The sequence below is a fragment of the Leptonychotes weddellii genome, chromosome 9 (genome assembly GCF_054177405.1).
Source record: "Leptonychotes weddellii isolate Sample4059 chromosome 9, ASM5417740v2, whole genome shotgun sequence".
Classification (NCBI taxonomy): domain Eukaryota; kingdom Metazoa; phylum Chordata; class Mammalia; order Carnivora; family Phocidae; genus Leptonychotes; species Leptonychotes weddellii.
This window is the reverse complement of record NC_138377.1, coordinates 97,600,794-97,623,898: the sequence shown is the minus strand read 5'-3', so window position 1 is coordinate 97,623,898 and position 23,105 is coordinate 97,600,794. Positions and strand designations below refer to the sequence as shown.

At 55.8% G+C, this 23,105-nt stretch overlaps 1 protein-coding gene across 1 annotated transcript in view; it reads left to right on the top strand.

The window, feature by feature from the left end:
* Positions 1-23,105, top strand: part of TLE3 (TLE family member 3, transcriptional corepressor) — a 45,999-nt gene that overhangs the window by 14,977 nt on the left and 7,917 nt on the right. The window contains exons 5-11 of the mRNA XM_081831877.1: positions 5,968-6,030; positions 7,592-7,666; positions 15,688-15,892; positions 17,393-17,409; positions 20,973-21,092; positions 21,879-21,929; positions 22,576-22,824. Coding sequence (XP_081688003.1) covers positions 5,968-6,030; positions 7,592-7,666; positions 15,688-15,892; positions 17,393-17,409; positions 20,973-21,092; positions 21,879-21,929; positions 22,576-22,824 — 780 coding nt within the window. The remainder of the gene's footprint in view (positions 1-5,967; positions 6,031-7,591; positions 7,667-15,687; positions 15,893-17,392; positions 17,410-20,972; positions 21,093-21,878; positions 21,930-22,575; positions 22,825-23,105) is intronic.

Below are 23,105 nucleotides of genomic sequence, written 5' to 3'. Positions count from 1 at the left end.
GGGGGGCAAGCGTGTCGTATGTTCACTGCCATCCTTACCTGCGTGAAGGGCATGGGGGCTAGTGCAGAATGCCCGGCCCAGGCTGGCCCCAGCCAGCGTCCCATTCCCTCCCTCGGGAGCCCGATCCTCAGGGTCACACCGGGCTGGGCCTTTTCTTGTATCCAGCCCTCCCGGCATAAAGAATTCAGCAGGCTTCCTCAGAAGGCATAAATATTTAATGGCATTGTAGTTATATATAATTTGATCAATATGTCAGTGCTAAAAGGGCCTTTATGGAGGCTCACCTATCATTGAGTGATCTATGATGTAAACCCTCCCAGCCCCTCCAGAAGCAGGGGCCATTATCTCCCTGGGCTGCTAAATGGATCATTTATTTGCCCCTTTCTTTAAGACACTGGTGCTCTTTTCCCGTAGAGCCCGTGGCAGGGCTGGAGTGGGGCTGGGGAACCCCGTCCCGGCTTTTGCTGGAGGTCTCACCCCTCTTTGTCCCTGGACTTCCTTCCCGCCGCTGATAAAACACCCACTTGCTTTATTTCAGAGCTGTCCAAGCTCGGTCTGAGGAGAAACTGCCTGGCAAGGAATTTCATGGTATAGTCCAATAATTGAGGGCCTATCAATTTAGAATTGCCTGGTACATGCAGTGGGATATTTCAAGTTAAAATTACTCAGGTACATTGTTCCAGAATCTTCCAGCATTTGATTACTTCATGGTTATGGCACCCGGCTGCTGCAGCCTCCTCCTTCTGCATAGCCCCCGACTTCCTCTTCCCCCCACCCCCGTGCCCCTCTTGTTTTAATTCAAGATGAAGCCGACTCGCTTGGAACACCCCAAGACTTGAGTCAGAGAAACCAGGTAAAACCTGATGAAAATTCAAGAACCCCAGAGCGGACCGAGTCCCCACCCCAAACACGCAGGTTTCTCGAGGAGTAAGCTGTCGTTCCGGCGAGCAGGATGAGCCCTTCCTACCGTGGCTGCTCGGCACTGACAGATGGGATGTCCCTGCTCTCTCCAACCATTTGTGCTATGAAGCCTGGTCCTGGGACCGAGCCCCAGCTAGCGGGGCTCGTCTCTTCTTCATCACCCTTTAAACTCTTGCCATGCTCTCTTTTCCTGAGCTGTAGGGAGGAAGGACATGTCACAGCGCCATTCAGGAATGGTTAGCAGGCTAAGGCGAAATGACAGCTCCCGGATCTTACAAGTTACCACTTGGCCACTCTGTGTTGCAGACAACGAAATTGGAACCTGGAGGAGGGAAGCGATTTGCCCAAAGCCACACAGCTAGATGGAGGCAGAGCTGGGGGTGGAAGCCAGGTTGGTTCTGCGTGGCTTTGGGTCTCCCCCTGGCAGAGTTCTCCCTCTCATTGTTTTTATTGGGCTGAGGTTGAAATGAAGTGTGCATTCCCGAAAGCTGGCGGGGACAGACAACGGGGCAGTTTAAAATAAATAGCAGAGGGACCGTGGGTTGGAGGTGGCTGTGGACTGGGTTGAGCAGTCAGCTACATTTTCAAGAAGAAGAAAAGGGCGGCCAAAGACTGGCTGGCTGCTGAAGGCCAGGAGCAGGAGGCTGTGGGGCGAGGACCAAGAGCAGATTGCGACTCCCCTCCTTCGGTGTCCTGGGTCTGGGCCCCCCGGCTGGTGAGCCGGACCGTGCATGCTGGAGTGTGATGGGAGAAGCAGAGCTTGAAGATGCTCAAGGACCCTCGGTTTACAGCAAGAGGGTCGCAGGTCCTGCTTTCCTGAGATGCTCATCGCGCGAACGGGAGCTACAAAGGCGCACTGAGCAGATTGCTCCTTGGGAAATTACACTTGCCCCCCACTATCTTGTTTTCAGTCATTTATTAGCCTAACAATCTCGCCGGAGACGCGGGGCAGATGTTACTCCCCGCGCCCAGTTGGGAGCACAGATTCTGAATCGCACAGGGTCTCTGGGCACATTTCTCTGAACTGCTTCTGTCTGCGTCTGCTAGATTAGCTCCTTCTGAGGAACAGTCTTTTCCCACCAGCCAAGCTGCCTTCTTTGAACCACACTTGAAAAGAAACTTTCAAAGGCCGCACCCGCCTCCCCAAACACCTCTTTCCAAAGGCAGCCGTCTCCCCGGCGCAAGCACCTACCTTCTCCCAGGTCCACATCTGAAGATCTGGCTCAAAGGCGGTGGCTTTACGCGACCCACTCAGAGGCAAGGACGGAGGCCAGGATGGAGGCCAGCCTCACTCGGACCGCGACTGCCTTATTGATGACACGGTGCCCTGGATTGCCAGAAGGAGTTTTCCAGCATGTGATCTAGTTCCATTTTGTGATTTGTGACCTGTCTCAATTGTGGAAGTCACATATCTTGATTCCCCTCTCCCCTTCTTGGAACTGAACATTTAGGGCTTGTTTGAGTTGGACCAAATGCTGTTTTAACAGCTGTTCTAATCGGAAATGCTGTCCATGATTAACCCCGATGGGAGTTTTTCTTTCAAAAATACTTCTCTAAGCTCTCTCAAAATGTCGAAATTGGGCTTCTTGGTAGGAAGTTGTTTAGTGGGGTTGCTACATTGCTGGGCGAGCGTCAGTTTCCCCATCTGAATCGTGGAGATGGTCGTGGTAAGGGCCTTCCCTGGAAGGTTACTGTGAGCTCACACGTGGGAAATGCTTGGGAACAGCTGGGATGGTGCGTGGTAGCCATCATTATTATTACCGGTGTTGTTAAGAGTGGCTCTGTCTGGTCAGCTTGTATTTCCAGGAGCTTGCCCTCTGGGATCAGCACCCTTCAAAAAATCAATGTTAAGGAATAGTCCTTGAGGGGGATAGTCTTCCTTTCCATTCTTTGACTCACCAGTGAGCCGAGCCCATTCCCAGGGTGGGTGGGGCGGCCCACGGAGAGATGGGTAAGGCTCACTCCCTGCTTCTACTGTTTGGGGAGACCAGCAGGGAGGGGAGTGCCACTCCGCGGCAGGCAGGCGATCACCATGCAGTGACAGCTTGGAGGGACATGGTGGGCGTGCTCTCCACCCACCTACCCCAGACCCAGGGACAGGGAAGCCCTGGTTTACTGTAAGCACTCCCCAAGTGTGCAGCGCCCCCTCCCTCCCCTCTGCCCCACCTCCCAACCCTGTGTCATTCTGTCTTATGCAACCAGGCCAGCCTTGAGTTCAGGCCCAGAACGGGGCCTGAATGCCCATAGCCCCGGCCTCCAGAAGGTTCCCTGTCTGTGTGGAGTGGTTCTGATGGCCCTCGGTGGATGTTTGTGGGTGGTATTGGGAGGTGGGCGAAGGTGGCAGGAACTGCTTCCAGTAGGGTGGAAGGGTGAGACTAGGCACTTGCTCGGGGCCACCCGCAGGGCTTCTCAGGGGCCAGTGGTGGTCACCTGGTGGCCTGGATGCCAAGCCTGGAGCTGGGCACAGCTACGGGAAATCTTAGCAGGTCCCTTTTCCTCATAGCCAGAGGATGCTGGGCTCCCGACCAAACCCTGCAGGAGGATCCCACCTGTGGGAAGCCTGTGGCCACATGTTTGCTAAAGGGTATGGGGAAGGGGAAGGCCAGCTACTTTTCATTTTTTGCCTGGAACCACCAAGACCCTGACACTTGACCTCTTTGCTAGGGGAAGGAAGCAACAGATGGGAACCCTTTTATAACCACCCACCCCAGAGGTTGCGAGAGCTGTAGTTGCTGCGTAGGCCAAAGTAACTGGGAAGGTTCCAAGCCTGCCTGCCGCCTGCCTTCCTGGCTCGGGTGGGGGCAGCAGCCGGACACCCAGCGAGACCCACCGAGACGGCTTGTGGCTGGTCTGGCTCCATGGCCCTGCCTCACCCTGTTGGCCAAGGGCTGCTGCCCGCCCCATCTCCCAGTTGTTATGTCAACATTCCATCCACCGAGGCCCTTCCCACAGATGTCGCCCACCGTGGGCCAGGCCCAGATCTGCAGCCAGGGGGGCCTTGGAAAATCAATGCACGGAGGCTAGTGAGATTCTTTCGGCTAAATATTTACTGAGTACATACTGTGTGCCAGGCACTGCTGTGCTGGTCATTGGTGGTAAGACGCTTTGGACCAATGAGCCTGGTTGGTTTAGTTTATGTCTGTTTTCTGTTTTTAATATATCCTTCTATTCTGATATGGCACGTGAACATCCGTCAGTTGAATGACCGTGTTGCCCTATGCAGGTATGGACTGAGATGCAGACTGGCGGAGTGTTCTAGAACTCCTGCCATATACACCCCTGATCCTGTTTCCTTCCCCTTCCCCACTATCAATCGAGGGAAAGATGAACAGAAATGAGAAAGGATCCTGTTTGGGAGAAGAACTCTTCCCACTTACTTAGATTAATAATTTATACAGTAATTGCTTAGTCATCTTCCTAGATTCCTTACAATATAAATGATGGGTATCTAGTGGGTCAAGTCCAGGGATGGTGCTAAAAACCCTACAATGCACAGAACAGCTCCGTTCCACAAAGAAGTATCTGGCCTCGATGTCCGCAGCACTGAGGCTGAGAAGCCCTGGTGTCCAGTGTCCTTACTGGAGCATACCCAAATGGCAAATGGGGCAGTAAGGCCCAGAGGTCTCAGCTAGGGGAACACTCCCTCTCTACCCTGGAATTTGGAAGTGGGACCCATTATTGGCATTCAGTGGGTCATTCGGTCCTTTGCAACAAAGAATTGTTCCACCCCAGATGCCCACAGGGGCAACTGTGGCCCTGTCCTGAGGATCGGAGTGTTCCAGGAGAGAGGAGCGTTCCAGGAGAGAGGAGCAATCCCTGGTCCCCACCCAGTATGCCCCCAGTAGACAGACTGTCCGTGTTGGAGCCTGCCACTGTGGCCGGCAGCCCCAGGATGTAGGGCCACACAAGCCTATCAGGTTCCCAGTTGATGGCCTGTCTTGTCTCTTCACCAACCAGAGGCGTCCTCATTAGTGGCTGGGGGTTAGAGGGAGGTGGGGTGCTAGCTCCAGGAGTTCTCCCAAGGTTTGGGCTCCATTTCTAAGCCTTCAGACATCATTGTTTTTAAGTGCACCAGGATTTCTCATCAAGAGCCATTTGACGATGATCAGAGATTTTTAAAGGCTGTTGTCATGGTTTTGTCTCTGGAAGATTGCTGTGGGCTGATGAGAGCTTTGAAGCCCACACTGGGACCTCAGTCCTAGCGGCCTCAGGATTCAGCAGGAGATAAGAAAGGCAGTCCTGAGCCTTGTCTGTCAGGGGGCCTAGGCCTTCCTGTCTGGACACAGTTAACCATTTGGCACTATTTTTTTTTTTTTCAGACCGCTCTTGATCCAAGATCAGGGGGTTAACATAGGACAGGGGTGGCAGAAGTCGTTGATATTTATCTAAATATGATCTTGGCTGGCATGTTGGGGGTGGAGCAGAGAAGTGGTCAGCTCATGATCAACTTCTAGGAAGGATTGGGGTTCCAACGAGTTACCTCCTGAGCAGCTTCTTCAAGAAGGCACTGCTTTAACCCTAAAATGGGAATCATTCGTGGTGGGATTTCAGGCTGGGTTGGGGAGGGATCCGTCTGGTGGGGGAGAGGCAAAGTGAAAAGTGGAGAGGGCTGAAAGAGGCCCTGGAAGGTGTCACCTGCTTTGAGAGCCAGAGAACCTGTCCTGCTGTTGTCATTGGGCAACACTTCACTCAGATAATGGGTTTTACTGGGGTATGCAGTGGGGGGTGGGGGTGGGGTCGTTCCTTTTTCGTTTTGCTTTGTTTTTAATCAGGGCTTCTGTCCAGAGTGGGCAGACTCTCTATGGTCTGAACCACACATGTAGACCCCCCTCTGATAGGAAATTGGAGCTCCCCAAAGCCAAGGCAGCCTGGCTGGGGGAGGGCCGTGGATTTAGCAAGGCCTTCTGGCAGGGGGTCAGCTGAGGGGGGGGGCATGGAGCCTGTCTGGGGGGTCTGTGGTTTTGGGGGAGTGCATTGATACCTGTGGGACATTTCGGCGACTTGATGTATCTGCCTACGCTTCACGCTGTCTCTCTTCTTTTGCAGACAGAGATTGCGAAGAGGTTGAACACGATTCTAGCACAGATCATGCCTTTTCTGTCACAAGAGGTAAGACCTTCTTTAACTGTGTCCTCCTTGTCTTTCCAGTGCAATGCAGCGCGGTGCTGCCTGGGTCCTGCTGGAGCCCCAGCCCCTGTTCTTTCATAGGGACTGAAGTTAGCAACCTGAGGATTTAGAGAAAATGCTCCAGTACATCAGAGAGAACATTTGCTCGTTCTTCTGGTAAAACTGGTTCTCTGCTACTTCCTGAGACCGAAGAGAGGGGGGTCCTGGCCTGTGAGGGGGCTAGCGATGGGCAGTGGGAGCCCTCTTTGCCTCCACCCCCATCCAAACGGCCATTCCTAGCCTCTGTTTGTCTGTGCCCCATCTCCCACACCTGGAAATGTCTAGGAGCAAGAAGCCTGGCCAGATAGTGCTGAGGGGCAGACCTTATAAAGGGAATGAGTACCCAAGGGGGACCCTAGCCCCTAGGACAGAGTGTCCTCCCTAGAGGCATGACCAGTCATACTACCTTCTAAGCACACCTCCCAAGGGACCACCACCTGAGGCCTGGACTGGGCTAGTGGGGGAGATGAGGGAAGTGTCTCCAAGGAGGCCCCTTGGTGCAGGTCAGACAGGTGAGCTGCCTGAGAGGGGCCTGTTTCTGTCCAGCAGAGCTCCCTCCAGCTGGGGTAGGCCCTGGCCTCCGTGCCCACTGAGGGGCTGGGACCACCTCAGCTCCCTCCCGGACTCCTAGGTCTCTGAGTCAGAGTAGCGACCTGTAAATGATCGAGTCCATGTGAAAACACCATATAGTGATGTCCTCAAGCTTACAGCCCAGTAGGGGAGACAGCTACGTACAAAGCAGGTGCTATCTCAAGGCCAAAGGGAATGAACGCACCAAAAACATACCTTTTTTAAAATAGACTTTATTTTTTAAGGGTGATTTTAGGTTCACAGCAACCTATGAGTGGAAGGTACAGAAATCTCCCCCGTTACCAACATCCCGCACCAGAGTGTTATTTGTTACAGTTGACAAGCCTGAGTTGACACATCATTATCACATACCAAGTTCCTGGTTTTTATTAGGGTTCATCATGCCACTTTCTCTCTCTATCTTTCCAGACACATTTTCGTTTTTCTCTTCACTTAGCTAGGGATTGAGTACCTCTAGATTCACATACTTTTCTTCTGAACTCCTTGAATGTAAGTTGCAGATACCCTGACTCAGCACTCATTCCTAGCTGCGTCTCCTAAAAATGGGAACCCCCTTCTCTGTGATGAATGCCATTACTGCATTTAGAAAATTAATAATGAGAACTGTCCTCTCCTCTCCAGCTCATATTCAAAGGCACAGAAGGACTTTTTTTGTATGTGTGGTAGAGGGAGGCGGGTCTTTGGGCTCATTGCTGTTTTAACTGAAAACAATATGTGGGAAGTCGTGCTTGCAAAAGTAATACATGCTCATTGGAAAGCATTTAAAGCAGAAGGGAGAAAGGCCTGGGCCACCTGTCTCATGGACCTCCTCTGCCTCGTGCGGGGGCTGCGTCCCGGCCTGTCCCCCGCGGCCCTCGCTGTGCCCCCTGTGGCCGGGGAGCAGTGCATCTCACCCGCTCCCTGTGTCCTCCAGCACCAGCAGCAGGTGGCGCAGGCGGTGGAGAGGGCCAAGCAGGTCACCATGACGGAGCTAAACGCCATCATCGGGGTACGTGGACTCCCCAATCTGCCTCTCACCGTGTGTATAGCCCTTTTATTCCTCTCATTTACCATAACCAGAGATCGACCCTGACCTCAGCTGGCCTCAAAGAATGGCGGCCCCAGGGCCCTGGCTTCCCATGGCTTGGACCCATTCGGGGCTCTCTCCCCACGAGCCCCCCCAGTTACCTCCTGCTCCCCAAATTGACGGGTTGTCTGACATGCCTCAGTTCCACCTCTAAACTCACCAGCCCCAACCTCCTCCAGCTTTTGGTGTCCCCACCATGGAGGGGGGCAGGCTCTGAGATAACGCTCATGCCCAGCTCCCCCTCAAGCCTCCCCTGGGGGGCCCGTCTGCCCTGTGTCCCCTCCCTGGCAAAGGTCTGCCCTTCTTTGGCCAGCTGGGATCAGAACTGTCTCTGTTGTACTGTTGATCTGAAACGTGCTGTGGAATTGGGGTTTGGGCCTAATTGTGCCATGCACTGAGCTGCCTGACTGAGTGTGGATTGTGCGCCCTTGGGAATTCCAGCTGGGATTTCCCAGATGCACTGGGAAAAATACCCAAGAGTGCTTTGTGAGGTCCACTTTTGGTCGGACCCCTCCATGAAAGGAGGAAGCCAGATCTCTCCTCTTTTGCGTCCCTATCTGGCTTGCATCTTTAATGCGTTTCTTGGATTCACAGAGCATCTTTCTCCTGCTTTGGTGTGAGGCTAGGGATATTTAAGATAAGCAGCTGAGGAAAAACAGTTTTTTCATGTGACCCTGGGCAAAGCTCTTAGCCTCAGGTGTTCCTGTCTACCTTTCGTCCCTAAAATGAACGGGGTCGGTGAGATCACTGCTTCCCATTCCCAGACAGCTGGGTCAGGGGGGCTTCTGAGCAATATAGACTCCAGGGCACTCGCCCCAGAGTTCTTTTCCATAGGTCTGGGGGTGGGGCTGGGAATCTGTGTTTCTGAAGTTTTCCAGATCATTCCGAATGAAGGGTAGTCAGGTTTGGGAAGCAGTGGCCCAAATGGCTGAGGTCCCATCAGCCCTAACGTTCTGGGACCCTGCTTGGTCCTCATTTCTCTTTTGTTCTTATGTGATGTCATTATTTCATGGTGGAACCGAAGGCCCCAGAATGTTCTGCTTGGTGGGATAAATGACAACTCTTGCGTTTTCGGTCTGGGGCGGAAACCCTGAGATGTGCATTCTGGTTATAGTTCTTTCCTGTGTAACCTTGGCAGGTCCTGCCTCTTCCTGGGCCTCAGTTTCTGCATCTGTTAAAGGAGGGAGTGGACCATCTCCCTGGGCCAGATGTGCTGGGGTAGGCTGGGGGCAGAGGGGCAGAGGGATGCTGGCCCACTGCTCCGTCGTCCTGCTTTTGGGACCTATGACGGTGACCCGGTTCTGTCCTGGTGTCGGCCCCATGGCGGCTGCCGAATGCTGTGGGGGGAGGGCATGGAAGCGTTCGCCTGGTCTGAAGCCTGGGGATGCTGGGGAGGAGCAGACCCCACCTACTGTGTGGGAGGAGCAGAGCAGAGTCCAGAAAGGGGACTATGAGTAAGCGGTCAGTGTCTTTAGCCGTTGAGCTGGGAGGCAGCTCCCTGACGGGGAAGCCATAGTACCGTAAAGCTTATTGTCGTCCCTGAGATCAGCCAACCCCGGCGTTCTTCAGCCTCGACACTCTGAAGTTTGGGGCCAGATTCTCAGTTGTGGAGCCAGTCCTGTGCATTATAGGATGTCCAGCAGCAACCCTTTCTTCTACCCACTGGATGCCGGTAGTACCCAAAAATGTCGCCAGACATTGCCGGATGTCCCTAGGGGTTGGCGGGATGGCCGCTGGTAGAGAACCACTGATCTTGCCAATGCTGTCATTTCACAGAGAGGGGCAGTGATTCAAGGATGGGCACAAAGTCAGCCAGAGGCCCGGGGGCCTGACTCCCAGCCCCGGGCTCTTCCCTGGGCAGCCCGCCTGGGTGACCAGTTTACGTCTCCCATAGCGGCGGAAAGGGGCCCCGGGGGCGGGAAGTGTGCCGTGCACTCTGTCCTCCGAAATTTCTCCTCCTCCAGCTCCTTGTCCCGTCCCCTCTCCAGGCCGAGCCCTCCCGCCCGCACAGTGGCCCCAGTGGGCCCCCCTCTCCTGCTCCTGCCACCGTCTTTGGAATTAAAAATCCTCTTATGGAAATAACTTTTTTCTAAATTCTAAGAAAAAGGGTGAGATTGGGGAGGAAGTGCCGCTTGGCTTAGCTCCCCTTCCTTTAAGTAGTATTTAGGAAGCTGCAGGTTAGGTCATGGCAGCTCAAGGCAGATATTGGAATTCAATTAAAGCCAGCGAGTGGGGCCTGTGACCCCCATTTCCAAGGTAATTGCTTCTCGGGCTCCAAGTGAATGCAGCCGGCACCCTGTCATTAAGCAGGTGGCCGTCTCATCGCTGCACCTGACAGAGCCTCACCAGGCAGGAACTGGGGACAGCTGAGGCCTGCTCGCGCTGGGGAGCCAGGCCTGACTGCACTCCGCCGGGGAGGAGCGGGCCGAGCGGGCTGGCTGCCTGAGCTGACTGGGGAAGCTGGGGTAGAGGCGGGGGGTGGGGGTCCTGGCCCCAGCGGTAAAGGGCGGTGAAGGGAAGGCTGCCCCCCCCCCCCCCCCACCATGGTGTTGTTGGATTTGCCCGTCTGGAGGGAGAAGTAGCCCAGCCTCCTGGTCCGGGAATTAGGAGGGCTTTGGGCAAGGCCCTCCATGCCTCCGGGCCTCAGTTTCTCCAGTTGTGAAAAGACGGAAGAGGGCTAGGTAAGTTTCGTATGGTGTGCCTGCTTCAGTCTGGTGTTCATGGCTGTCTTGGGCATGGGGTTGAAGGACTCCGAGGTCGTGTCTTGGCTCGACAGTTCAGTATATCTGCTGTGGGCACCTGTCATGGCTTATTTCCCACGTGGAGTAGAGTATTTCTAGGGTCTCCTGGAGAGGAAGACTCGGAACCACCATCAGGTTGGTGTGAAGGGGCAGATGGGGGGAGCCCAGGCTTGCTGGCCCAGCACAACCCCTTTCTGGGGAACTCAAGTATTCCCCCGAGGGAACACGGGCCCAAAGATCTCTGTGTGCCAGCCGGGGCCTGGCAGGGCCCCGTTATCGTAGACCCCGTACTGTGCTAGGCCCTATTTCTTGGATCCACATTACTAGGAGAGGGATCCTCAGAGAGTCAAGATCCCTGTGCCTGAGGGCGGGGTTTGTCCCTGGAGCAGCATCTAGCTGAAGGCATCCCTGGGCGGATTGTAGACCCTGTGAGCTGACCTCGCAGCCATTTCCAGAATACTTTTACATTGCTCTGTGCTGGCCCAAGGTCATTGAACCTGATGGATGCAGGGGCTCTTACCGCATTTGCCCGCTGACAGTTTGGTCTGCATTCCCTTGGAACTGTATTAGTGCAAGACATGTTATAAAGTGTTGACTTGATTTTTGGGGGTGGGGGTGGTGAGGAGGAGGAAGAGGGAGACTGTAGCTTGTCACAGACGACACAGTATTTTGAAGCTGCACCCGAGGGTCTTGCATTCACTCCAGGGTGTAGACGCGCAGGATTCACTCGCCTGAGTTTTCCACGAGGAAGAAGGTGAAGAGGGCGTGCTTCAGAACGCACGAGTTTCTTTCAGCCCGGCAGCGGCAGCGTGGTGGGGAGCGGGTGTGCCGGCTCTGCTTGCCTCCCCGAGCCTGTCCGCACCTCCGAAATAGGATAGCAGGGGTTGTTGGGGACTCTACAAGCTATTAAAGAGCGTGCGCCGAGCTGCGGGGCCCACCAGCCGAGTGAGGAGGCAGGGCCCAGGGAAGGCCCAGGGCTGTTCTCCCCTTTCCGGGAGGGCAGGAAGTGTCCATTTTATGCAGTCAGAACTCTGGGCTTCCTCTGGTGGGTGTCCTCAGTGGGTCTGGGCTTTGGAAATGCGTGGGCGACGTCACTAAGTTTAACCCAAATCATGAACCTGAGAAGTGAAGCATTAAATCAGCCAGCAAAGGCATTACAGCGTGATGTGCATAATCCAGTTACTCTGCGAGGGAGCTCTTCCCCAGCAGCCTCTCCTGTGAGTGGCCCTACCCTCTGAGCTCAGGCCACAGGCACTTGACCCGCGCGTGGAGGACAGGCACACACTTAGGAGCCCACGGGCCACCTGCTTTGACATGCTTGTGTTATGGCATGAAATATTACAGGAGGGCCGGGTACTCCTGAGCAGGCTCGGTTCTAGGCAGTTAGCCCCTTTGGGGGTTGGGGGTGGAGGGGGGGGCGGGTTGCTGACTTCCTTTCACATCCCAGTATTGGAAGGAGTAGAAACTGGAGACGGGCTGCAGTGAAGTGGTGAGCTCTGTCCCTTCTTGGACAGTGGCCTTGATTCCATGTTTCCTCACTTGTCAGCCCCCACTCACGTGGCGCCATATTTCAGCACGTCGTCCTCTGAAGTCAGGGACGGGCCACAGGGGCTAGAAGTGCAGCCCGAGGCCAGCCGGCTTGCGCCCTGCCTGCCTGTGGAGGGGTGGGGCTGTGACAGGGGACAGCAAGGCAGGTGCATCGTTGCCTTCCAGCTCCCCCTGCCCCGCTGGGGAGAAAATTTTGTTTCACTCTGTGTTGCAAGCAAGACTGTGATGAGCAGACCCCACGCCCAGTAAGCGCCGGCAACTGCCCTTACCCTTAGCGGTCGGCGCTTACATCCTTGCTTCCTGGAGCCTGCCGGGCCACTCCTGACTGTGCCTTCAAACCATGCAGAGGACCTCTCAGGGGACTTTCTGGCTGCACAGGGGGTGCTTTTGTACTGGAAGATAAGAAGTATATGGAAATTTCCTTTCCTCTGTTGCAAAGAAGACACTGATGTCGGACATGCTCTGGCAGAAAATCACCCTCCCAGGCTTGGAAGCTCAGCAGCTTTGAAAAGCCGCTGTTCTCCGAAAGGCCACCATAGCCTTTGTTCCAAGTTTCTGATGCTGGTTCACGGGTTCACGTTTCCAGGAAGCAGGACACACTCCACGGATGCTCCTTGTCCCCACGAACTGTTGTAGCTGTCTCTCAGTGGGCCTTGGAGAGGAGGCGCGGATCTGGGAGGTGGATGGTCCCTTTTGGACAGAGCCCCTGTGCTGACTTACTTCCCAACCTCTCCATGTCTGCCTTTTGCAACATTATCACTGATTTACCCAGCAAATGCACACTGAGCAGACAAGCCAGGCACCATTAGAGGTGCTGGGATGGATAACACAAGGTCCCCGTCTTCCTGGAACTCACAAGTTGGCAAGCATCCCATAAAGATGAACGAAATGGTTGTATTTGTGATCCATTCATAGTTTTTGCTACCGTGAACTGAGCACCTGCTGTGCCTTGACAGGTAATATCACGGGTGTGGGCCTTGCACAGGGAGAAAACGGAGGCCCAGACAGGTCCACTGACCTCCTCTAAGGTTAAAGGGTAGAGCTGGACGTCCACCTTAGCCTGTCTGGTCCCGGTGTCAGAAGGGAGACCTCTGTGCTGACCAGGCTGATGGGGAGGGCTTCCGGAGGAGGAAGCATTTGACCTGGGCAGGGAGGCGAGAAGGTTGGGTAAAGAGGACAGAGCTTACCTGGTAAGGTAAGAATCGGGGTGTTTGGAGTTATTCAACTGCATCTCTGCCTGGGCACAAATCTGTAGTAAAGCTCTTTCTCTAGCGACAGAATTGTTCATGGAGGGAGCCAGCCTTGGACCCAGGCAGCTGCTTCCCAGAAGCCCTTCTCCCCTCCTCGCTGCTCCCTCCAGGGATCTCACCTGGCTGTGCCCTGTAAAAAAGTGGATTAAATACCTCACTCGTTGCTCTCTGGGATTTTACTAAATAGTTAACACTGGCAAAATGAAAGGGCCTGCCAGCAACTGGTCTAAAACCACGGGGCTGCAGATGGAGACCCATTTTAAGACCGGGAGTGTAGATACAGTTGGATGGTTGGCCCACCCCGAGGAATGATGGGCAGCCGTTGGAAAGGACGTGATGATTGGTACAGAACAGTCTTCAGTTAAAATCCAGTTGTGTAGTAGTAGTAATAGTAGTAGTGAGGTTGGCAAGCGACTCTTGATTTAAGAATACATTTACAGTGTGTAGCTTTTCGTAAAGGAAAATTCTAGAGAGAGGAATGGTGGAATCTTCTAGGGAGTGGGATTGAAGGGTAATTTTTAAAGAACAACTTTTTAATCCATACGTATGTTTCATATCTTCTGACCGCATATATTTTTTTTTCTTGTAATAAGACCTAAGAATTATAATTTCTTTGAAAAGAAAGGATAGGGGAGGTGAGATGTAAGCTCCCGTGTCCCAAGAAGGGCCTGAATCTCTGGGGCGGGCTGGGGCGGGTCTCTGCATGGGGTCCCCTGCCCTGGCTTTGTTTCTGCTCTGGTACCTCGGGACAGATCTGGAGTCAGGGTGCACCAGCAGCTTCCATAAATCATCCAACAGTGGATGTCTCAGCTCTGAGTGATGGACACTGGTCCCAGCCTTTGACCCAGAGCTGAGAAAAAAGCCCTTGGGGACCAGGAGTGTGGTGGTGTCTGTGGTTACCAGTAACTTCCAGATGAGCCAGGTTTGTCGTTTGCAGGTCATTGGGGGAGAGCAGGGCCCTCACCCCCTGACTGCAAACACTTCCTGCCTCTTAGAGCCTCACCTCCAACCAGAACTGTAGACCTTCCCCCTGTGTTCTCTTGTCTGCCGGTGTGGCCCGAAAGCCAAGTCTATATCGACAGGCAAGCTTGTCAGATTTTTGCTCTGTCACTCCTGCAGCTCTTCTTGCTTTGGGGTGGGGGGGGTCTCCTTAGGAACACTGTTTGGATAAGATTGGTGGTTGACAGATTTGAGTCCAGGTCTCACCCACTAGTGGTTGGACCTGGCTAGTTACCGGCCGCCCATTCCAGCCCCCTAAGTGTCAGTTTGCCATCTGTAAAGTGGGCACAAACCCTCCTTTCCCCCTCCCGGGCCGGGAGGGTCAGAGAGAATATTTGGAAAGTGCCGCGCATTCACTCAGACATTCAGTGAATTTTGGTCTCCTTCTCCCGTGCTCATGGAGAAGATATTGGCATGGGTGGCAATCAGCATACCCAAGGCCCCAGCCATTCCTCAGGGATGTTTGGCCGTGGTATAGCCCGCCCCACAATTCCTGTGGTTCTTGGCGCAAAGTTAGGAATGATGAGACAAAGGGCATTTTGTAGCGGCTGCTGGGCAGAGGACCAGGCTGCCCACGCCAGTCCCTGGGGTGTGGGATGTGGAGGGGGAGAGAACACCCTGGGGCTAGTCTGGGTGGGGGTCCCTGGGGCCTCAGGGAGCCAAACCTCGACTGGGATCGTTCACACTGTTACCTTAATGTGGGTGTAGATTTTAGAACAACGGAGAGGGGGGTGGGCATTGTAAGCCCTCTGGTAAATGTTAGCGGTTGTTGTGACATCACTTAATGAGTGACCTGCCTGGAGTCACACAGCTAGGAAGTACCAGAGTCGGGATTTGAATCCTGGTCCGTCAAGTGCCAAACCTCCACTCTTGTCACTCTGATCTCCGCTCTGATGTCTGCCGACATCAGCTCTCGGTCCACTGGCCCCAAGCTCCCCTTGATCTCAGGGATTTTCTTCTGTGGCCTGGCCCTGGCTCAGCCAGCCAGCCTGGAGTTCCTGAGAATTCGGGAAGCTTCCCAGGTTACAGGCGCAGGGTGGGAGCCCCTGGCTGCGAATGTTGGAAGGCATGCAAGCATGAGCAAGTGTGACTGCTCGCTTAAAAATGGATCCCCCTTAACAGAGAGGGAGCCCTGATGATTCTTTGGTTCTTAAATGCATGCTTTCATTATCTCGGGCTTGGAAATGTACACTGAGGAATTCTGTCTTGAAACTGGGGTGGTGGGAAGGGTGGAGAGTTTGAAGACAAAAGTCTTGTGCCTAAATTGCCGTCGGTTAACAGACTTGCTTCAGCCAGACAGCATGTGGACTGAGCTGGGGGTACAGGGTTTGGGGGCATTCCCCACCCCCCAGCGGCCTCCCCCGCCGTCCCCGCTCAGCTGTGCTCACCACCCACTTCATTGCAGCAACAGCAGCTCCAGGCCCAGCACCTCTCCCACGCCACGCACGGCCCCCCGGTCCAGTTGCCACCCCACCCGTCAGGCCTCCAGCCCCCAGGGATCCCCCCGGTGACGGGGAGCAGCGCCGGGCTCTTGGCACTTGGCGCCCTGGGCAGCCAGGCCCACCTGACGGTGAAGGACGAGAAGAACCACCATGAGCTGGACCACAGAGGTGCGGCCCAGAGCTGGGGCAGAGGGCAGGGCTGGGCTGGGGGTGGGGGCAGGGCGGGTGTCCTGTAGGTCCTACTGCGAGGGGACACAGCAAATGTTGTCACCCTGGGGCAGGAGTTAGCAAAAGATGTGGTGCTATCTGTCGAATTCCTGGTACATGGAAATCGGAGCCCCACTGCCCCCCTCCATGACTACCCCTCAATCCCTGCTATGTACCGGGTGTTCTCCGGCCCGGAAGACCTTTCGTGCGTCCTCCCATCCTCCCAGCTACATGCTGCCCATCCTTAAAGGGCCAGCCCAGGCCCATTCCTTCAAGATGCCTTCCAGTCTGTGCTGGGGACCTTTTTCCAATTCCCAGGAGAGTTGAAGAGCTAGGGTCCCAAGAATGAGCCCTAGGTTGCTGTCCTCTTGTAGCCTGCCCCTGGAGAATGTCTTGTCTTCACCAAGATCATTAGTCCTTCAAGAACAGAGGCCAAGTTCTTGGCTTTTCACCAGCGTAGGTGCCTTGGAAAAGGTACACAGTTGGCGCTCAAGTAAAGACTTGCAAGTCGACTGTCTTTAAGCAGAGATAGCCATCACTCTACTGCAGGGAGATGATCGGGAATACTTGGAACGAGAACGCCCGCCCCCTTCACTGGGCCCTTACCGTGAGGACCCTGGAAGCTGCGCCCACTAGGGCCCAAGAGGGCATAGTTTGTCAGGGAAGGAAAAGTGAGGGCTCCCTGGCAGGCCCTTTCCAAAAGTTGCCAACTCATGTGGTGTCTGCCCTTAGACACTTTTTTCCCCGTTTTACTGAGATAGAATTGACATACAAAATGGTGTAAGTTGAAGGTGTACACCATGATTTGATTGGCCTTTGGCTGTTGACCAGGGTATCCGGCCCAGGCCAGGGCGCCGGGGCAGTAGCGGAGTGTGGGAAGCAGAGACTGAGTTGCGTGTCCCTGCAGAGGGCTGGTGCACTTGGCAGAGGAGAGGCGTCCTCACAGCTGAGAGGAGAATCAGGGAGCTAGTGCTCAGCTGCTGTGCAGGATGACCGGGCTTCTCCGCAAAGACACACAGAATGGTGTTAGTTAAAAAAAACAACAAAACCCACTCCCTCAGTTGCTTTTAAACAACAACATGCTCAATACCCAGATCCTTTGCAAGCTGGTGGCTTTAAAATGTGTTGACCAGGGATCTGGGTGCCCTTCGTGGTGTGTCAGGCAGAGCAGGGCCACAGCCCCCACCCCGCGACCCCTGACCGGCCCACACAGGACTGGTGGCCAGGGGGAGCGTGGGGGACTGGGGCGGTTAATTTGCGGGAGTAGGAAATGTCACCTAATGGCCCTGCCTTGGCTGACCCCAAGTGACTCAGCTAGGCCTGCTGCCCATTTTAAAACCCGTCCACTAGCAAAGCATAAAAGCCAGCTGTGTGAGACTGACCTTTTTCCTTTTTTTTTTTTTTGTCTTTTTCTCTTGGGGGGCCTGACCCTCCTCCTGTCCGGGCCTTCCGTCCCCAAAGAAAGAGAATCCAGCGCGGTAAGTGTCAGCACTCTGGAGCGTGTGGAGTGTGTTTGGGGTGCGGGGGGCGGAGCAGGTGGGATCCTGGGGTGGGGGGGTCTCTCCAGGCTTTCCGTCCATCATTTGGCAAATGAGTAGCTTTAAGTGAGCTCTAACCCTCTTTTTTATGAGTGGTGATTAACCAGAGAGGTCAGCTGGCCAGTCTGTGGAGTCACCGGGCCTCCATAAGCAGCCTGGGGCTCCTGTGTCCTGGGCAGGGTCGCTTCCCTCCTCCCAAGTTGGCTGTCCCCTGTCTGATTCTGTATCCTCCTCCCTTCCTCCGAACGCCCGAGGTTCCTCTGTGTTCTGGGCTTAAACTCGGTTTAGGAAAGTGCTAGCAAGCAAGCATTAAGGCCAGGCATTCTGCATGTCTGCCAGCTCTGAGATTTGTTGTAAATCTTTCTGATCACACTGAGGCTCAGAGGTTCTGTTTCAAGTGAATAAGCCTTCTGAATAAGCGCAGTGGAGTCTGGATAAAAAAAATCCTCCAGCGATTAGCAAAGCTATTTCATTCCTCATCGCTGTCCTTGTATCTGGGGCCATCTAATCTGTGAGGATGGCTTTGGTTATTACCTCGTGTTAAGTAGGACTTGGAAGGTCAGGCAGTTAACTAACCATCTAGACGGCAGCTTCCTCGGGCAGCTCCATCCCGACCCCCTTCCCGCCCAGCCCTCCACCAGGCTGATCCCAATTAGCAATAGTGCGCTCGTCCCCTCTCGACTTGCCGACGTGCTCAGAAATCCAGGTGCACGTTTGGGCCCAGCAATGGCTCAGTATATCAGAAAGGAAAAACTGAAGCTGAAAATCCATTTTGATTGCTTTAGCGTTGATCCTCAGAAGGTGGCATTTTTGGAGAGGTGGTAGGCCTAGATAGGAGTGGAGGGTGGACTGGACCCCTCCAGGCCTTGGTCTGGTCCTGGCTTCATGGGACGCCGGGTGGCTCTCTTGGCCTCTTTGAGCCTCAGTTTCTGTATCTGTGCCACGGCCATCTTCCTGCCCAGCCAAGCCTCCCCGCTTAGTCAGGAAGCCCCCTCACAAGAGCACCCAGCATCCGGGAGGTGACCCGGTTAACAAGGACCCGCTGCCGAGTGACACGAGGGTTTGACGCCCGACGCCCTCTGTCTTCACATCGTCCTCCTCCCCATTGCTGTTTGCATTTGGCTTTGTGCCCCAGTCTGCGAAAGCTTTCTGCTAAAAGAATCCCCCGGGGAACCCCCCAAGAGCTGAGCTCCTCACTCCGCAGCACTGGTCCACACCCTTGCACGGCAGACTCAGGGGAGTCGGTGGGAAGGCGTCAAGCCGCCATCTGTCCCGGGCCCGGTGCGGGCGAGGCAGCAGGGCTTGTCCGCCTGTGGCTGCGGCGGCCAACGCTGTGCAACCTGCAGCGAGCAGCCCTCTGCAAACCAGGTTGTCAACAGATGAGGCCCCCGCAGGAAGGACAGGGCCGCGGACGAGCGGGAGGGGGACGGCTGCACGGGCTGGAAGCTGTCCCAGAGGGGTTAGTCTGGAGTCCAATTAGAGGTAGCTTCATTCATATTTCCTTGCCTCGCCGAAGCAATAAAAAATACTTAGTTTTTTGGCCGCCTGCCAGCCAGAGGCGGGCTGGATCGATGCCGCTAAATGCCTGACATGACTCTCTCCAGTAGCAGCGAGGGTTTTCAGCCTGACTGCAGGAGAAGAAAGAGCTCGCTGTTCTCGGAGCCACGTACCGGGTCGCAAGGAGAAACCCGAGCAGCCGCGCGCCCCCCCCCCCCTCCCGCCCCGCTCCCCGCCCGCCCGCCCACCCTGGAGGAGAGGGCCCCGGAGCCTCGCTGCTTAGCGCAGGGTGGCCGTCGGAGGAAATGAAATGCCGCTGATTTTTCTGCGGGCGCTCGCAGCGGCTAATTGAATTGCGACTCTGTGCGCCTCACCGCCGCTCCCGCACGGCTGTGGGCAAGGCTGAGCTGCACTTCCATTAGACCCTCCATTTTTTCTTCAAGGCTTGATAACTCTGCCATTTTAATTTGCTTCAGGCAGAAACTTGGCAGGGAAGGGCTGCCCAGAAACCAGCTTAGAAAAGGAAATGAAGTTCTGTGGTTTCCACACTGTCCTCCCCTTCCGCCCCCCCAAATGCCAGGGACTGGTCTCCAAGAAAGTGGGGGAGACGTGAAGTGGAGGCTCATTCCTCCCTCCTGCCCCACCCCACCCCCGCCTTTCGATGTCCTCTGCCCACGGCCCTCTGTGTCCCCGCATGGCCGTGTCCTGCACGTCCACGCTGCATGGGGATGTGGCTGGACTGGACTTCCCCTGCCCTGCAGTCCAACTGTGCACCCTGGGAGAGCAGGGGCTGTGTCTGGCTCCTTCCCCTATCCCTGGCACCCAGCCCTGGGCCTGATCTAGGGTGGATGCTCAGGAAAGGCGGGGCGTGAATGCTGAGTGATGAAGGAAGGTGTAGTTTGGTCCCTTAGAAAGGAGTAGACCTCAGCAGCCCCCTAGAGGGGAGCCGGTTCTGATACTGTCTCGGCCCCGGCCCGGAGGGCACAGGTTTTCTGGCGGGTACTGCTGCAGGTAGATCCTCCGTCCCTGCTCCCTAGCCCGGTGCCACCAGCCACACCGCGGGGGCCAGCGTTCCTGGCCACCGCTAGCGCCCCGAGTCAGCCGGACCCCATCCTCTGTGGGATGCTCTCCGCCTGCCCGTGCTGTTCCAGCTTGGTCTACCGGCCCGGCCCTGCTCTTCCCAGGCCTTGCATTTCAAACTATTGCTGGGCTTGCTTGCTTTGGAATTTGAAGGGAGAATTCATTAGACCCTTCCAGGCCTGAGCAGCTCGGGTTTCCTTCACGTCGCCTCCCGTGGGGTGCCTTGGGCACGTCTCCCAACCTCTCGGGGCCCCTGCATTCCCATCGTTACAAAGAGAACGATTCCACCTGCCCTTATGCCTTTTCCCACCTTGCAGAGGGAAAGGCTTCATGAAGTTGCAATTCTTGTTTCTTTCTAACACTGCTATTTCTCTGAAGTGCTTGAGACCCGGTGATGGAGGAGTAGGACGTTCATACAAAACGCCAAGTTGCCCACCTACACGTAGAAGGCCTATTGGCAACCCGACGTCCTCCCTCCCTGTCAATCTCTCCATTCCAGTCGGGGTCAGCAGATGGAAGTATTGGACGTGGCCCCTGTGTGTCCTCTGAGACCCATCTTTCAAGACTCAGTGCAAATTTTGCTTATCCCTTCTTTGAGCAAATGTGCATGGCTGGCCCAAGGTGGGCGGTGAAGGAGGGGTGATCCGGCCCTCCTAGAACATAAAGTCCCACAGGCCAGAAGGCAGAGAGCTCAGTACAAGCCTATTTACTTAATAGCAGCGTCGTGGCTACAAAAGAGAATTGTGCTCCCAGGGTTCCCCCGCAGAGAGACTGGATTGCTGGGAAGGCTTCCCTGGTAAGGCTCCGATGGAGTGGAGGATTGCAGGACACACACAACACCTCCACTGACCTCTTGAGACCCCTGCGCTTAGCTTATGTCTCGGTGTGCATGGTATGTTCACACTGAATCTCCTTCTGGTTTCCAGAATAACTCCGTGTCGCCCTCTGAAAGCCTCCGGGCCAGTGAGAAGCACCGGGGCTCTGCAGACTATAGCATGGAAGCCAAGAAGCGGAAAGCAGAGGAGAAGGATAGTCTGAGCCGATACGTACGTCTACTGGGCAGCACGGGGTCGGTGGTGGGGGCTGGGGTGTGGGAGAACCCACAGGCCTGACTCGTGGGTGAGTCAGAGGCACGGGCGGGGGTGGGCTGGGTTTCCTGGCCGGGGGGCGGTGGGGGGTGGCGGCGTAGGTTCATACACACACACTGTGAGCACGTGGGCCACAGCCAGGACGGGGAGTGCCTGAGAACTGTGGGTGCCCCACCCACACAGGCCAGGGGGCCCCATGCTGCCATCACGGCCCTCCCAGAATCCCCGATCTGCTCCAGGGGGCCATCCCCCATGCCCCCATACTTTGAGCCTACCGTGTGGTCACGGTATCTGCTATGGGCCAGGCTGTTCGGATGAGAGCTGAGACCCAGGGAAGGGGGCCATGCTTTGCCTCTTGCGGCTCTGGACGTGTCACCCGAGTGCCTCGGCTGCATTTCTGGGAGACGAGGCGATCACCCCTCCCACACAGAGTGGCGGAAGTGATGACGTGAGGCTAGCACGCTTCCTCCTCCGTGATGGTGGCTGTGAAGCTGCTGGAAGGAGCCAAGTGTGATGGGGCAGGTGTGGGTGAGGCTGCCAGTGGGCATGGAGCGCAGTGACCCGGAACAGGGCTAGGGGGCTGGGCGAGCAGACAGCCGACGTCGGTGGGCCAGAGGGGAGAGCGCGTGGACTGTGGGGTTTGGCCCTGGGTTCAGATTCCAGCTGGTGGAAGCAGGGGGTGCTTCAGGTTCTGCCTGGGGTTTGGTGGGGGTGGCCCCTGACTGGCTTCTCTCTCGGTTGCAGGACAGTGACGGGGACAAGAGTGACGATCTGGTGGTGGATGTTTCCAACGAGGTGAGCACGGACAGGCCCAGGTTGCAGCGTGCTCGGTTTGTGGGGGGGGTTGAGGCGGCTCCTCCCCTGGCTGGGAGCTGTTGTGTCCCAGCTACTGCTCCATCCAACGTGGCCGGCAGCCAGAGCAGGGCAGCGAGGCATTCGGCTGGTCAGGAGGAGGAGGACAGGGCTTGGCTGCATGGTGGCTGGGGTTGCTAGGACGGGAGCCCAGGGGAGAGAACGCAGGCGAGGGCCAGCTCCTGCTCCCCCTGGTCCTCCAGGTCAGCTCTGTTCTCCCCACCACCTCCCGGGATCTTGAGGGTAGGGGTTGTGAGTCCTTTGGGATCTGCCTCAGCAGGGAAGGAGGACCTGGAGCTGCATGAGGCCAAGAGGCCCCACTGCCCAGATTTGAGTCCTGAACTTGTGTCCGATCCTGGGCTGGTCACCATCCCCCACCCCCACCAGGCCCCAGTCTCCCCATCTGTGGGATGAAGGGGGGAGACGAGATCACTGGGGACTAGTCGCCCCCGACTTTAGGGCCCCCAGTCTCTCTCAGCCCAGGTCCTCTCCCCGTCAGCTGTGTGCGCTCCCGGCCCGTCCCCAGCGCAGGGAAGACTCCAGGCTGGTTGTTGCTGTCCGTGCATCTCTGCATCCCTTGTGCTTTTAGGACCCAGCGACGCCCCGGGTCAGCCCGGCACACTCCCCTCCTGAAAACGGGCTGGACAAGGCCCGCGGCCTGAAAAAGGATGCCCCCGCCAGCCCCGCCTCAGTAGCCTCCTCCAGCAGCACACCTTCCTCCAAGACCAAAGACCTTGGTCATGTATGTGGGGTCTGCCACTGGTGCCACAGAAGTGGAGGGCTGGGGCAGGCGGGGGTGGAGGGAGAAGATTCTGGAAAGGGACAAGCTGGAGTGGTCGTAATTGGAGGGTAGAGGGGTGGATTACAAAGAACATGGATTGGGGTTTGGCCCCAGTTCAAATACTGGCTTTCCCACTTACTGGCTGGGCCCTGTGCTACCAGTTAATGTTTCCGAGCCTCGGTTACTGCATCCATAAAATGGGAACGATCGCCACTGTCTCTGACAAATAAGGCTGGGCAAGAATTGAGGGGCCGTGGGGCAGAAGATTCAGAACTGGAGCCGGCACTGGGTGTCGTGGCCAGCTCCAAATGCCCAGCTCTCGAGAAAAAGGAATCTTC